At 58.0% G+C, this 16,383-nt stretch overlaps 1 protein-coding gene across 1 annotated transcript; it reads right to left on the bottom strand.

Annotated features, from left to right (window-relative positions):
* Positions 1 to 3,936: 3,936 nt before the first annotated feature.
* Agap2 (ArfGAP with GTPase domain, ankyrin repeat and PH domain 2) lies at positions 3,937 to 16,105 on the bottom strand. Its single transcript, XM_052753530.1, is given in 20 exon segments — positions 3,937 to 3,981; positions 3,983 to 4,195; positions 4,320 to 4,575; positions 4,683 to 4,905; positions 5,069 to 5,159; positions 5,265 to 5,413; positions 5,649 to 5,708; positions 6,603 to 6,731; positions 7,511 to 7,630; positions 7,793 to 7,955; positions 8,343 to 8,447; positions 8,532 to 8,618; positions 8,774 to 8,932; positions 9,467 to 9,576; positions 9,878 to 10,012; positions 11,184 to 11,331; positions 11,474 to 11,559; positions 11,741 to 11,828; positions 12,575 to 12,633; positions 14,215 to 16,105. Coding segments are annotated over 20 exon segments (3,564 nt in total). The 5' UTR covers positions 15,368 to 16,105; the 3' UTR covers positions 3,937 to 3,951.
* Between the last annotated feature and the right edge of the window lie 278 nt (positions 16,106 to 16,383).

Below are 16,383 nucleotides of genomic sequence, written 5' to 3'. Positions count from 1 at the left end.
GGATCCTAGAAGCTGCGGCAAAGCTACAGGAGACTTCCGATCCCTCCTTTCATAGTCTAGTCCTATCCTTTATTTCTAGAAAATAAAAAATGGCCAGTATTGGGGCTGCCGACCTGCACCAGCCAGTTGCTTCATTTGAGCCGTAGTAATCCTCTCCTCTCCCTCTTTACATCCTGAAAGTTAAAGTGTGTACCGCAGAGACCCTCCCACGCTCACACAGGGTATCTTCCTTCCTGCAGCATGCTCCACATTCCACTTGCCAGCTCCCCCCGCCCCCCGTTATTTACCATTCCCTGGAAAACTCCACCTACAGCCCATGACAGGGCTGCTGCCCACATGCCAGCTTCAGAGTATTCCAGAGACAGGTGGACCTGGTGTCTTCATCTCTTCCCGACTGCCGCGGACAGCTGTGGGTACCTCTTACCCCGTTTTCTCTCCCAGAGTAGAGGGCCCTCAGGACAATAAAGGTCAAGTCTCTGCTTTGGGTCCCCAGCCAAGAGGGGACCTTGTAGCCCTCGCTGGACACAAAGGAGGTTCCATGATAGGAAAGGGACAGAGGACACTGCCATCTCCAGAAGAGGCAAGTGAGAGCTCTGATTATTGAAGGAACTCATGGAGCTGGCCCTCTTCTGAATGTGGATGAGTGCCGATAGTGCGTGTTATGCTTAAATTGTTTTGAAATGTAGACAAGTCCAGCTTCCCACATCCCTGTGAATGTCTTGAGAGGGTAGATGCTGCAGCTGTGTGAGAACTTAGTTGTCTTGAGTGGCCATAGGCAGGGCACAGCATTCAATACAGTACCCACTTCATCAGTAGACCCTTGAGTGAGTGATTGCCCTTCTGATGCTGACAGGGCACTGGCCTCCAGGGGGCAGTAATGAGGGTGGGGTTGTCACAGCCTGAGCTCTGAAGGGATGAGGATATGGAAAGCCTTAGGGAATCCTAAAAGCTTCTGTCGGGTTACAGGAGACACCCTTGGACTGAGAAGGAATCAGCGGGCAGGTTACCTTTGGTACCTCAGCTTGGTCAGAAACCACAGAACCCTCACTGCACTGAATCAATCTGAACTTTCAGTAAATTCCCTTTTCCTTCCCTTCTGCCTTTTGGCAGAGTTCCCAAGAAGGTCAGCGCGTCTCAGCTGTGCTAAGGCAAACAAAAGGACTAGAACAGCAGGTGTGTGGCAGATGGCATCCAGAAGAGGGTGGGGAAGTTCGGGGACAAGAAGAACCAAGTATAGAAGCTCATGGCTGGTTGTGGGGCTGCATGGGTACAGGGGAGCAGCACTCTTGCCCGTGCCCACCCAGGGGTGTCCTTCCTGTTCTGCCACAGCCTGGAGCGCTTCGTCACGCCATCTCTCATCCCACGAGACTAACATAACCCATTAAAAGAAATCAATTACTTGGCAGTAGAGTTCACCGACACCCTGACCATTTTTCACTGGCCTGCGGATCCCTTGACAAGGGACTTCATTCTGTTGAGGGTCCTTGTTCCTCCCCATATCTAACACCCTGAGCTTCTGAGGAAGGGTGTGAGTTTTGCTATGAGGAAGGGAAGTGGGGGTGATAAAAGCAGACCAAGGCTCTCAGCTGATAGGCAATGGCATCTGCCAGTCTTCCTGCCTTTGCCCAGACCACACAAGTCCATCTGTCTGTCCCTGCCCTCAAGTCCATTCCCCCCTGGGCCATGCTGATGTGTGAGGTGATTACCCAGGCTGGAGCTCTGCAGAACAGCCTCCAGAGCTTTGACCAGACCCTATCAGTTCCCTGACACATGTACAGATGAGAACTTTAGAGGACACCAGGGGTTAGAATCAATCTACCCAAAGATGCTAACAGCACCAACTGATTCTGTAAGACAGACAACAGCACGTGGGGGCCCAACCTGCAGTAGCTACTAGCCTAGCCTTTACCAGGCCTGTTGCTTCTACACAAAAACAGCAGGGCTGACTGTGCAGTAAGCGGTGATACTGTGGCTCAGGCCACCATGACCTGGGGTGACCCCAAAATAGGAGCGGGCAAATGCTGGCATGGATCTCGTGGACACCAGGGAGCTGCAAATGGTAGGGAAAGCTTGCACCCCTGCCGTCCCTAGCACCCCTCATTAGCTCTGACGCCTAGTGACTAGCCAAGGTAAGCAGACTAACCCAGCACCTAACCTAGGATCACAGGTGCCCTCTCAACGTATGTCTCTGGGGTCACTTGTCCAATGTCCCCCAGCTAGGGAACAGTGGGCCAAGTTTCGAGACTAAATCTCATTCTTGAACCCCAACAACCCCACCTTTTCAGCCCTTAACTCCCCGGGCCTGTCTGTTTCTCCAAACACCATGCTCCAACTCTTCGCCAGGTTTGGCATCAATCATGCACCTGACTCGTTCACAGATCCCCGCTGCTGCTCTGACTAGGACTGTCCCAAAGCTGAGACTGCCTCTGTGCCTGTGGGGTACTGTCCTAACCCCAGCCCAGAAAGGACCTCTGCCTGGCCCTTTCCCAGCTCCAGTTCCCCGACATCCACCAAGACCATACCCTCACCTGCCTCTTCAATAACAGACCAGCAGCTCACCCCCTAGACAAAATCACTTCCTCTTTAATTGCTGTTAAGATTCACATCACCTGCTTTGGAGGTGAGGGGGGCAACCCCTGCCCCCTCCTCACCCCACTCCCCGATTACCTGGTCTTTTGCAAAATATTTTAGCCAGGAAAAAACAAAACAAAACAAAAACAAAAAACAAACAAACAAAAAAACCCAAAATAAAAACCGGAAACCACTGACACAGACGGCCCAAAACCTGGGTTGACTAAGGGAGGCAGGGTTGGGCTAGGTCAGTCCATTCCACCTCCCCCTTCTGGGGATGGGGCTAGGACCTTGACACCCTCCCAGCCACTGCACACCCTCTCAGCCCTGGCTGGGAGGGAGCAAAGGATAGAGAAACGGATCTGGAGCTGCTCCAGTGAGAGAGGGGCTGGACAGAAAGGGTTATGGGGGAGGGGTCCCATTGGAGGGGCCCCCTCCCCCAGGTCACCACGGGCGCTGCACAGTCACAGGTACGTAGTCACGGCCACAGACACAACCCGAGAGCACCCCCACCCCACCCCACCCCTGCCCACCCTTGGCTTCCCCTACCCTGAAATGCCCTCCCCTCGCCCCTACCCACCCCATCCCCATGTTGGGGAACAAAGCAATAAATTACAAGACCCCTCTCTAGCCCCTCCTGTTCCCATCCTCCCCCATCCCAGGATCGTAAGGGGAAGGACCCAGGCTCTCGGCTCCCCCTGGCTCTTCAGCTTCCATTCACAGACAGGTAGAAGGGGATAGCTGAGTTCCACTTCTCAAGGACCCTTTCACGGAAAGGGTTGGGGACCCCTCCATCTCCACGGGCAGCAGGGGTCCTGCCCCTCGCTGCCCTTCCCCCTCACTGGGCAGTGAGGTCAGCATGGAAGGGGTGGGGTCCCCATATTGGTCCCAAGTCCCAGGGCTAGTCCTCCAACTACTAACCCCCTCCCTCTGGCGTGGCGTTGCCCCAGGAGCCAGCCTGGGTTTGGGCTCCGGCCACCAGATTGTAGAACGCAGGCAGGACTGAATCTTTTACCCGCCCCTAGCGGGCACGAGCCAGCAAGTCCGAGTGCCCTGGGGCCGGTACAGCTGCAAGGGCAGCGGGTAGACAGACCCAGGGCAATCCAAGTATGGACACAGTGTGGAGCAGGGGCGTGTTGAGCTAGGGTCTCCGTGCCTCGCTGGGGAGAGGGAGGTGAGTCTGTGTCTCCTGGGAGGCGTGCGGGGGCTGTGCCCTCGTGGGGGTAGGAAGTGCTCCCGTGGGACGGGGTGCGGACTGGAGAGGTGAGTGGGTGCCATCTGTCCAGCGGTCCACCCGGTGTGGTCGTGCCCGGCCCGCGCGCGCGGGGGGGGGGGGGGGGTAGGAGGGGGGGAGGTGGTGTCTCTCCCGCTGCTGGGCAACTATACCAGCGCGATCGTGGTGTCCACGCGGGCCCAAGCTGGCAGCGCTGCTCCGGCGCCTCGGGCTGGGCGTGGCGGTAATGCTGGGGGTGGTGGCCGCGCTCGGTGTGGTGGCTGTGCTGCCGCCCTCTCCCGGGCAGCCGTGCTGGAGGAGGATGTCTGCACACAACTGGCTGCCTGCCTGGCGAGCGTAGAACAGGGCCGTGTGGCCCTGCGCGTCACGGGCCGCTACGTCCGCGCCGTACTGCAGGAGGGACAGGCCGTTGCGTGACCAAGCGCCATCCAGGGGACCTCCACCCGCACACCTACCACTCTATGCCTCCAAGCCCACCTCTGGGCTCCCTTCCCCTACCTCTCCGCTCACGTACCCACAACAGCAGCTGCGTGATGACAACGTGGCCGAGCTCGGCCGCCAAGTGCAGCGGCGAGCGGAGCTGCGGGTCCTCCACGCTGGTGTCGAGTGGCCCGTGTCGCGCGTGGGCCAGAAGCAGCAGAACGGTGGCCACGTCCTGGGCCTGCACAGCGGCCCACAGCTGGTGGCCCAATGGCTCCTCCGTGGAACCCAGAGGCGCCAGGAACAGCAGCTGCTCGTACTTGGCGCGAATCCACGACTCACGCTCTTCCCTGCAGGACCAGGGACCAGGGGGACCAAGAGAAAGAGTTGTAGGGGACCTCTAACCAGGACCTCCCAGGAACCGTACACCCCCCCCCCACTGATCCTCCATCCTTACCGCGAAGAGTCCCGCGTGGGCTTGGCACGGCCCCGAGTGTCGCTCTCCCACACGCGGTTGGCCGTGTCGTTGCCAATAGCCGTCAGCACCAGGGTCAGCTCCCGCGGCCAGTCGTCCAAGTCTAGCGACCGCACGCGGGACAGGTGTGTGCCCAGGTTCCGGTGGATGCCAGAACACTCGATGCAGATGAGCGCCCCCAGATTCAAGCTGGCCCACGTGGGGTCTGGGGACAGGATGAAACGGTAAGGGGTTAAGCTGAGGTTGGCAGCATGTCAACAAGGCACTCCACTCTTTTCACCAGACTCCATCCCGCTAACTCCCTAGAGTTTGGGATCCTGCTCCCCAGATCCCGCAGCAGCAGCGCCCGCCCCGCCCCCTGCACTCACTGGGAGCCCCACAGTCCACGCAGGTGGAGTTTCCCTTTGCGTTTCGGATTGCCTGGATGGCCACGGCTTCGCTTTGGCTGTCCGTGCGCAGCTGCAGAGAGAAGTGAGGTTTCAGAGCCGCACCTCGGGGGGGGGGGGGGGGGGGGGCCTCAGCCACTCCTGCTAGCCTCCCCCAGCAGCCTCCAGACCTTTTTACCTTGACCTTGCTGCTCTCACAGCACTGCAGACTGGCCAGGATCTGACTCTCGATGGCCTGGACCCAGGCATCCCGCTCCTCGAAGCTGGCTGCCTCGAAGTGCCACGTCTGACCAGTGCTGGACACGATCAGGAACTCGAAGTTCTCCTCTGGGTGGGTGGATGGGAGAGGTCATGAGGGACAGAGTTCAAGCCGGAGGAGGCCTTCCCCAGACCCTTCCTCCCTGGTGTCCTTGGAGCCCCTAGGAGTGGGATAGTGGGGTGGGGTAGGGGGAAGCAGAAGGTGGGAAACAGCAGGAAGCCCGAGCACATGCAGGGAGAAGCGGGGCACCCCCACCCCTCTGCACCCCAGCTTAGCACCCCTCCCGGCTCCCACGTGTGTTACCTGCTTTATAAATATTTCTTAAACTACCAAAGGATTTTAGTTTCCACATTTTGCGCTTGGCTGGTTTCCCGAAGCGAAGGAGATAGAGACAGAATGGAAAGTACAACAGAGAGAGAGAGAGAGAGAGAGAGAGAGAGAGAGAGAGAGAGAGAGAGAGAGAGAGACCAAGGAAAGAGAAAGAGGCAGATGGAGAGGTAGAGACACAGTGACAGAGAGTGCCAGAGACAAAGCAGGACAGACAGATGGGGAGAGAAAGCAGAACTAAAGTCAGTGGCCCCGGAGCAGAGTGGAGCGGAAGCCAAAGAGCCATGAGAGTCGGCAGATCTGGAACCCGGGTCTGAGCACCAGGCAGAGAATGGGGCGGGGGTGAGGGGGGCGGGGGTGGGGACGGGGTGGGGTGGGGTGGGCAGGTATTGTGACCAGAGAGAAACCTGGTCTCTGTGGGGGGAGGGGTGTCAGAATTTGTGTGAACAGTAGGAAAGGGGTGAGAGGCTGGGATGAGCGCCCTGGGGCTCAGAAGTCAGCAGAACTGGAGTAGGGATTGCTATGGGGGGGGGGGGGGTGGTGGTATAGATCTAGGGATCAGTGGTCAAGGGCTCTTGGAGGAACCTGCCAATCATAGGTTATTAAGAGCAGGGGCCGGGGCATCGTCGATAGGGACACCGAGTTCAGGGTCTGCGGTGCTAGATATGGGTGCAGAGGATGGCATCAGAAGTGCAGGTAAGGGCAGGAACCAGGAGAAAAAAACAGGGGCTACAGACTTTTGAGAACAGGGGCTGGGGACGAGGGAGGGACAGGAGCTGGGTGGTGGCCATCCATTCCCCCACTCAGTTATGTGCAGTGGGGATGACTGTCAAGCACTCAGTTCAGGCGCGTACCCTGCTCTGCGAGAGCTAGTCAGGGGTCGGATTCAGGGGGTGAGGGTCTGGAGTGGGACCCCCACCACAGCCTCACCTTCAGCCTGTACAGTAGAGCCTTCCGTCTTGGATGGTGTGGTCAATTTTTTCCTCCTCTGCTTCTTCACCATGGGGGAAGGTGGGGGCTCCCGACTCAGGGGACTCAGGTCTCCAGATGGGGTACAGTCTTAGGGAGGGGGACATGGTGCCTCAGTTGCCCTTCCACAGACTTCCTTATGGCTTGCATCCTGCCCTGAACTAACTGGCATTTTAGGGTATCCCTCCTCAGCTGTCCCCGTCCAAAAGGCACCCCTGGATCATTCCTGGGAGGTGGGCAGAGGAGGGCTTTAGAATCAGATCTCTACTCAGCTCTGGTCTCTGCAACTTACTGGCCTGGAGACCATGAGTAAGTCGATTTATTTTCTGAGCCTCAGTTTTTTTTTCATCCCTAAAATGGTGATAATAATCTTGACCCGATAAGTTGTTGTAAGAAACATTTATTACAGTGCTACTTTCTGTTCATGTATATGTCTGTGTAATATATAAGTGATATAATTTATAGATATAATTTCCAAACATTTCAAACACTGATGGCTGACTATGTGCTGGTCAAGGTCCCCAGTTTGTTAAATTAAACCTTGGAGAAACTTCCTATGCGGTGGAAACTAAGGCATGGAAAGGTCAAGTCGCTTGCCCATGTGGCTTCAAGGCACACTAGACTCCTAGCTCAGGCAGACAGATTGGCTCTGGAGTCTAGCTGTCTTCACGGCCACGGCAGACACAGCACAGGAGCTTGGTGCCAGTCACCAGCAGACATCCCTGTGTTCCCTCAGACACCAGCAGACATCCCTGTGTTCCCACAGACATGTGTTCCTGCTCCAAGCCTCCACTTTCTTACACTTCCCACCCAGATCCCATTTGGGTCTGGAAGCGAGTAGATGGAGGGTAGGTAGTAGCCCCACTAACCGGTGCTGAGGGCCCGGGCCAGATTTCGGTCTGGCTTCAGCAGGTGCTTGGATGTCTGGTCTGGTGGAAGCTGCAGGGAGCTGGGGCTGGGGCTGGGGCTTGGCATAGGAGTAGTGGCTTCTGTAGGAAGGAGAGGGAGAGGTATCAGTGAGCCTGTCTCCAGTCCGCTCTTTATCAGCCCCCACCCCCACACAGCCAGGGTAGCACCAACTCCTTCCTCTCCCCAGCCCTTTCCTCTATCCCAGTCTCCTTCCCCGCCCTCATGGCATGGGCCTCACTTACCAGGGCCTTCACCCATCTGGACGGTGCTCATGTCCTTGACCAACCCATTGATGCTGGCTGAGGGGCCAAAAGCAGAGATAGCCCTTGGGGGCCGCTTGCCTGGGACTTTGACAGTCGTTCGTAACAAGTCCATCTCTTTGCCGTGTGTACTGTGGATGTAATCCTGTAGAGGTATGGGGTCGAGAGAGTGGGTGTCGGGGGCAGGGGGACCCTCCGGTCTTTGAGAGTGCTGAGAAGTAGGCAGTAATAACAGGATACAGAGGGGCCCTGAGAGCTGACTGGACTGGGAAGACCTTGGAGGGAGTAGACCTGCCAGGAAGCATTCCCTGAATGGCAGGCAGGGGATAGGTCCATCCATGGTACTCTCCCACAAGACTGCAAGTTCCTGGGGCAATGGATACCTTCCTGTCCCCAGGACAGACAAACTTCACGAGCCTAAGAGAACAGGACTATAAAGCTCCCCAGAAATGATGCCGGGACTTGTCGGAGACATGGAAAAAACTAGAAGGATTTCCAAGGTTCTCCAGTGTGGACCATCTCTGCTACTCACATTAATGCTGGGGTGGTAGAGTAGAAAGCCATTGCTAGAGAGAGTCACGTATTTTTTCTTCCACTCTTTGTTCAAGGAGTTGCCACTTCTCTTCAGCAAGAAGCTCTGGAAGATCAGGAAGATGTGTGGGAGGAAAAGCCAGCTAAGAACAGCCGCTTCAGACCTTTCTTCAGCTCCTGAGCCCCTTACCTGTTTAATGGGGATGGCTCGCCCACTCCCCGTGGTCTCCGCCCGACTGTCTAAGCTCCGCTTCTCAGAATCACTGCCACGACGGTTCTGGAATGATTATTGGAATTAGCCAGAGGACGAGTAGGATACAATGATGGGAAATAGTGAAAAGAGAGAGGAAGAGTCCACAGAGAAGTCTAGGGACTAAGGATGACAGGCAGGCCACAGGATGGGAGAAAAGGGGGGCGCGGCACGTCCCATACCGCAAAAAGGCTGGTCCTTCGCTTGGCTGCTCGGTGTAGGGACCCTGGGGTGCTTAACCCAGCCACAGCGGCCGCCTCAGCTCGGAGCTCCCGGTGTCCAACATTGGGTGAGGATGGAAGGGAGGAAGAGTAGTCGCTAGTGTGGCCGCCGTTACTAGCCTGGAGGCACACAGAGGAGTCAGCAGAGCTCAACACGGACACCGGACACCGGCCAAGCTGAGCTGACATCCAGGATGTGGCATCCCTTACATCATTATTATTAGTTCACTGCCACCAGCAACACAAGTCTCCCCTAGCACTGCCCAGCTGCTTTAAGTTTTACGAAGTTTGACTCCCTGAGTACTGGTGGCCATACGGCGGTGCAGATAACCCGAGGAGGGAGGGTGACTTGCTTAGACATTGCAAATGGCATCTCACGCCTGGCCAATCTCATGCCTGGCCAATTTCCACTTCAATGTTATTTTCTTTACTTCCTTCCTTCCTTCTTTTTTTCTTGTGTAGCCCTGGCTTTCCTGGAACTCACCCTGTAGACCAGGCTGTCCTCAAACTCAGGAGATCCTCCTGCCTCTGCCTCCAGAGCGCTGGGATTAAAGGCATGGACTATCACCGCCCGGCCTCAATGCTGCTCTCTGTTCCCACTCACTTCCCCACTTCGTCTGAACCGGACATCGGTCTCAGGCACCCCAAACTCACCTGCCCAGCGACGGGAGTGGACGCGGCTGAATGGCTTGGTGAGCTGGGCAGGGACTTGCAGGCTGCCAGGAGCTGCTGCTGCTTACGCAAAGTCACCACCTTCTGGGCCACTGGAGAGAAGGGGAGTTGGGGGAGTCAGGAGCAGGACAGATACCCAAGACCCATTCTGAGAAGCCCCAGGAGATAATAAAGCCCCAACTTCCTCGTCACCAGAGCCTCCATGCCTCCTATGGCCTAGCCAGATCCAGCAGCCCAGAAACCATCTGAATTAACCAAAGCTTCCATGGGCTCCCAGACCCCTCCTCCCTCCCAGAGGCCAGTTTCCTGTCCCTGGGAAACAGAACTGGATGCCGGGCCTCTCCCATATCCAGGACCTCTGGCGTTCTGCCTGCTGGGGACTGCCACACTCACCCTCCTGGAAGACGCGGTCCACGTTGAGCCCGTAAGTGGCACACGTTTCATAGTAGCTACAGCGTTTCATCTCCGCGCACAGTGCCCTGGCTCGAGCATCACCCACCACTCGAGGAGACGAAGCACTGATCCTGTCTGAGGGGACAGCAAAGGGGCAGGACTGGCGAGGTGCCCTTCCTCCAGTGTTCAGGATCCCCGTTACCATGTGTTTGGAGCCCAGGCTAGACCTCCTGGAGTCATGAGCATGGGAGAATATCTGTCCTCAAGTCGACTGTTAAGTGTATAGGCCCCTTTGTGAGTACTGGGCCCAGGTAAGTCTGTGTGTGTGTGTGTGTGTGTGTGTGTGTGTGTGTGTGTTGTGTGTGTGTGTCTGTCTTTGTGTGTGTGTCTGTGTCTGTCTGTCTGTGTCTGTATGTTTCTGTCTGTCTGCCTCTCTGTGTGTCTGTATTTTCAGGCAATACTCCCAAAGTGTGTGTGTGTGTGTGTGTGTGTGTGTGTGTGTGTGTGTGTGTGTGTCTGTCTGTCTGTCTGTCTGTGTTTTCAGGCAATATTCCCAAAGTTGAGTGGAGGTTCCTGACGATGGTTGTGACTCCCAGGTGACAAATGCCCTGAAAACTCACTGAACCTGAGAGCTGTGTGAGAGGAGACCCGGGCTGTGAAGGAGGAGGCGTTACGTTAAATGCCTATAACGTAACAGGTGGGCTGCTCACTCTACAGTCAGAGAAGCCAGGAGGCGAGACAGGTGGAGGCTTGCACCTGCAGCAGCATGTGCAGCCACACAGAGCGCCCTGCCAGCTGGACAAAGACGGCAGTGACTACGTTCCTCCTGTCATGGTACAGTCTGAGTGCTTCTGGGCTCCTACCAGAAGCACTGAAAGTTTTCTGCTCTCTCCTTATTTCTCCAGTATCTCCTTGTTTCCTGTTTGTAGCGAAATTCCTTTCTAACAGCGTCAGCCTGACCCAGCTGAAGGGAAAGGCTCTCTACCCACACTAGGACCTGACGTTTTCTGTGTATCCCAGGGTAGTGTCGTCAGAAATGGCAGAGTGAACACAAGGTAGTCAACATCTCCAGAGATGGTCATTACAGCTGTCCTTTCCTCCCAGGCTGTCCTCTTTTCTCTGCTGAGACCTTGGGAAGTTTGTTTGGCTCATTACTTCCTTATTTGGACATCAGGCTCCCTCTAGAGGGTTGCTGGAATCGAAACCGCCAGTTCCACACCTTGCCAAATTATCAACCATAGTGGGCAATACTTATAGGCACCCTTCACCCTCCCCTAAAAGCAAGGCTTCCATATCCCCTCCTTACCTTGGGTCCCAACGAGAGCCAGGGCCAGACCTCCTCGTCCTTCCCCCCGGAGGGAGCTCAGCTGCCCGTGGAGACGGCTCACAGCCTGGAAGCTGCTTTCATCCTCCAGGCTGAAGACGAGGATCACAGCATCCGCCCAGCCTGAGAACTTGCAGGGGATGGGAGGGCAAACAGAGGGTCATACAGGCCCCACCACGCTGGGTACCACTCAGAGGGGGTCTGGGCAAGCCAGAGACTGCTTCCATGTCCAATGCTGACCCTGGCCAGCCTGTACGGCCTCCATCCCTCACCTTGGCATCGGGTGCTCCTGCTTCCTCTCGGATCAGCACCAGGTGAGTCTGCCCGTCCACCAACATCTCTTTCTTGTACTGCTCACCTGTCCAGAAGAGTTAAAAAGTTTAATAGGTCAGAGGTGCCAGATCACCAAACCTTTCCACATTCCCTGAACTTTAGCTCTCGTGCCCCTGAGTCCCATCCCGACGCCTGCCCAGGCACTGATCTTACTGGTGGGTCCCTGGCCCCCCAGTCTTAGCTTACTGTGGCTCCCGAGAACTCACTCTCAGTCTTCTCCAGCACCTGGTATGAACCTGTGAGGAATCTGTGAATGAGGGATGACTTCCCACTCCTGACATCACCCAGCACACCCTAAAGGAGAGATGTGAGAAAGGAAGAGACGTGAGCGGAGATAGAAGAATTAAGAAAGGGCAAGATGCTGGATCTGCTCATGCCAGGGAACCCACAGGGACTGGAGTGTCAAGCTACCCAAAAAGGCCCTCCAGGGGAGGAGCAGGGCATGGCGTGGTAAGAAATGATCCCAAAGCTGAAACAGACCACAAACTAAGTAATGCTCATTTTTGTGTGTGTTGTTTAGTAAACACATTAAACTTGTGTGTGTAGTAGAGCATAGGCCAGGGCATTAGTTGAAAGTTTTACCCTGTTCTAAGCAACAGAACACCAAGAGTCAAAAAAAAAAAAAAAAAAGCTGGGTTGTTGAGATGGCTCAGCGGTTAAGAGTACTATTTTGCTCTTCCAGAGGTCCTGAGTTCAATTCCCAGCAACAGCATGGTGGCTCACAACCATCTAAAGTGAGGATCTGATGCCCTCTTCTGGAATAAAGGAGTACATGCAGATAGAACGTTAATTCACATTAAAAATAAATAAAATCTTAAGGTGCTAGAAATGGGAAGCCTGGACAAATGGAAAGAGACGGGATGAAGGCTCTCAAGTCCTGAGGATGTACTGAGGAACGCCCCCCCTCCCAATCCTGCCATGACGCTAAGATGCTAAACTCGGATTGGCTCTCAAAGAGAGGAGAGGGAGGTGAAGGGAGAGAATGGGCGTGCCGGCGGGAGGAAAAGCTGGCTTGCAAGCCAAGGGCCTGGGTTACCTACCAGGCGCAGTTCGGGAATCGAGCGGCTCAAAGTCCATTCCTGGCTATTGACCACAGCCTCTGCAAAGGGGAAAGTGCAGTAAGAAGGGAGAATGTGGCATAGGAGGACTCCCAGCCCTCAGCCACTCTCTTCTGAGGGGTTCACCTAACCTGTAAGACCCTGCCTGCACTGGAGAGTGGTCCCCAGTCCTCCCATCCCAGCCACTCTCTCCACAGCTGTTGCCACCGCTCAGTGGTTGCTTGGCAACAGAGCTAGCAAGCCGAAAATACTTCAGTTGGCATCTCCCTTAAAACACATCCTCAAACACGGGTCCTTGCCCCAGACCAGATCAGGACGACTTAACTAGTAAGGACTGTCCTCCCACCACAGAGAAAGAGGGTCCCCCTGACATTCTCAGGGCAGATCCAAAGGGATCTGAGTCCTGGAATGGAGTGGGTCTTCCTCAATCTCCATTTCACAGGAGCGAAGATGAGTGCTTTCCTGCCCTCTTTCAAGGTCAGTGGCACAGGTAGTTCTAACTCCTGTTCATCGCCCAGGGGGCGGGGGGACAGAACTTGGATTTTCCTCTGCCTAGATCTCCATGGCCTTCGAAAGAACCTTGGGGTTATAAGGCTCCATCCCCAGGCAGAGAGAAACCACAGGCCTAGGGAGAAAAGATTCTCCTTGCGCCTGCCGGGTCCAGCCCCCGCGCCTGACACCGGCCGGACGTTCCCGGGGCGCCGCAGCTGCGGCGGGAACTCGGGGATCCGGAGCCATCTGCTCCCACCCGCTCAGGAGCCAAACCCCCGGGGCCGCCCCCGCTTCCAGACCCGCCTCCCCTCCGGGGAATGTGAGCGGAACCGAGTCGTGGGTCGCTACCCACCCCCCACCCCCGCGCGCCTGTCTCTACCAGTTAGAAAATAAAATAAAAGCACCCCTCGGGAGGGGAAAAAAAAAATTAAATAAATAAAGCTCCCTCCCTGTATGGCCTCCCAAGTCTCCACGGCTAAGAATTGTCTTTACAGCAGTTCCGCCCCCTGACTCACTCCGGGGTCAGCCCCGAGCGCGTTTCGACGCCGCTGCGGGGCGGGGGTGGGTAGTGCGGGAAGCCAGGCTTCCTATGTGCCCCCTCTCAGCTCACATTTAAATCTGCGCGTTCCAGCCCCCGCTCACTCAAGAACGCCCAATCCACCTTCAGTGCATGGAAAAGCCACCAGCCGGCTCTCAACCCAGGAAACCTGTCTCTGGCGAGGAACCCGGCTGCAAGGTCACTGCCACACCACCTGTGCCCATTACTCAGGGGAAACCGAGGCTTCCACGTCCCCTGCGCCTCCAAGTGTCCCTCCACACAAGGCAAAGTCCCTATCGCCTGGCTTCTAGACGCCAACCAGGGCTGAGATTGGGGTCTGAGGCTTCTCTGGGAGGATTTCCTACAGTTAAGCATCAACCAAGGCCAGCATTCCCCAGGAAGTACCCAAAACACTCCTGTCACGTCTCACCGCCTCAGGACCTCTTCCTAGTCTTTGCCCCGGCCCCGGGTCCAGGAGCGAGCCCAGCTCCTCCATCCACCCGAGAGAAAAGCTTCCCTGGTTCTTGCACAGCGTCCTCCCACCCCCAAATCAACTGTCCAGGTGTCTCTGGCCCTGACCCTCCCTACTCACTAGGGGAGGCGCGTAGCTCTGCGCCCAGCAGCTCCCTGGACCCGCTGCTGGAAGACAAGCCTGGGGGTCCGGGAAGGGGACCGGGGCCAGGAGGCCCCCCTGTGCTCTTGGTGAAGATACCGCTGATGAACTTGAGCATCTTGCGGTCACGAGTGGACGCTCGGCCGCCCTCCCGGCCCCTTTTCAGCCCCGGAGCTGGTGGCTCCAGAGTGATAGGGGGCGCAGGCCCGAGGGGCTGCGTGGAGGCGGTGGTGACCGAAGTGGCTGGCACTGGGGTTGCTGGCACGGTGAGCGGAGGAGGAGAGCCGGCAGTGGGTCCTGGGTGCAAGTCACTATTGTCCAAGGTCTTACTCTTGCCTTTCCGAGGGGACAGCTTCCCTCTCGCTCCGGCCCCAGCCCCGACCCCACCAGAGGTCGTGACTGCAGCGCCCCCTCCCCCGCCGGCCGCAGTGGCAGAAGCTCCGGTCCCGGCGCTGCTCTTTGACCCCTTGACCCTGGGCTTGCCCTCGCTTTCGGGCCATGACAGGCGGCTGCCCGCGCCCTTGCCCCCGCCGGCTTTGGCTCCGCTAGTGGTCACGGTCTTGAAAGGCTTGGGAGCCGGTGGAGGAGGCGCCACCTTGAGCCTTCGGCTACCGGTGCCAGGATGCGGGGAGGACGAGCCCGGGACGCCGCCCCCCGTCCGGCCTTCGGGTTCCGGACCCCCCCAGCTCGGGCTGCTGAGCAGAGGGCGTCGGGAGGAAGAAGGGGCGCCCCCCGGTTTGGAGTCCGGGCTCAGTCCCCCGGAGAGCGGGGGTCCCGGAGGGGCGGCCCAGAGGGACAGTCGGCGGCCCGGAGCCGGGGAGACCGGGCGAGCCGGACTGGCCGGAGCCGGGGACAGCGCCGGGGGCTCCGCGCCCCCGGCGCCCGCGCTGCTGGTGCTGATCCACAGCGCATCCTGCCGGTGGAAGAGACGCTCGTGCCGCTTCTTGCCGGGTTCCTCCGCGCCTCGGGGGCTGCCAGGATCTCGGGGCTCGGAGCCTCTGGCCCCGGGGGCGCCGGCCGCGGCTGCAGACGGGGAAGGCGGCGGCGGAGGTACCGACTCGAGCTTGACCAGGGTCAGCGAGATGAGGTAGGTCGTTGTCCGGCGCTGAAGCGCGCCCGCGCCCCGGCTCATGGGGCCCGGAGACCCCCGAGCTGGGGAGGGGAGGGGACTCCCCGGGACTGCCTCAGGGGGGCCCGGCCATGGGGCCGCCCTGCTCGCTGCCCCCAGCCCCCGGACCCCGCTGAGCCCCCAGCCCGGCTCCGCTGTCGCCGCCGCCTCCGCCGCCTCCTCTTGCGCCCCCCTCCCATCACATGGGGCGCCCCCTCCCCATGCTCCCCGCCCTGCGCCCCCACCCCCTTGGAGCCCCGGGACCTTGGTGCTGCTCCAGGGAGGCGCGCCGGACCGTGCACCCCGGCCTGGGTGGGGGCGCTGAGATGGGCGGAGGAGGGTGGGGAGGACAGTCGTGGGGGCAAATGGAGAAGAAGGGAAAGGGGGCAGGAAAGGGGGACAGAGGACTGGGGGAGAAGCACGGGAGCGGGGGAGGCAGGGGCGGGAATGCGGACTCAGTGGGCAGAGGCCGCGGATGCAGTGGGAAAGGGGGGTCTTGAGGGTAGGAGACTAGTGGGGCTGTCTGTGCGGGGGATTCGCAGGAGCACGGGGAGGATGCTAGGGATGGAGATATTGGAGGCGGTGGGGGAGGAAGGAGGGAACGGGAGGGGGTAGGAACCCACGGGTCTGGGGTCTGGGAGGGGAGGGGCGTGGATCCTGGCGAAGAGTCCGGGGGGCCTCGCCCGGGATCGGCTCGGTCCGGATGCGCGTTGTGTCCGGGCGCTCCCCTCACATTGAGGAGGAGGCGGCCCGCGGGCCCCCCCAACCCGTCTCCCCCCCCCCCTCCACCAGCACCGCTGTCTGCTAGGGCGGTACAAAAATCCAGGACTGGATTTCCCTTCCAAAACCTGGACTGGATTTCCTGGGGCTTGGATTCACCTCCGCCAACTACCTGGCCCCCTCCTTTCTCACACCAAGGTTAGGGAACACGAATGTGGAGTGTGACATTTAGGGACAGAGGTAAAACACTGATCGATTGGCTGGACAGATACAGGAAACAGAACTCCTTTGGTCTCTGTCAATTCTGGGGAACTGAAATA

The sequence above is a fragment of the Peromyscus californicus genome, unplaced genomic scaffold (assembly GCF_007827085.1).
Source record: "Peromyscus californicus insignis strain IS unplaced genomic scaffold, ASM782708v3 Scaffold_24__1_contigs__length_46423439, whole genome shotgun sequence".
In the NCBI taxonomy this organism is placed as follows: domain Eukaryota; kingdom Metazoa; phylum Chordata; class Mammalia; order Rodentia; family Cricetidae; genus Peromyscus; species Peromyscus californicus.
The sequence above is the reverse complement of the archived record's forward strand: the minus strand, read 5'-3'. Positions and strand labels throughout refer to the sequence as shown.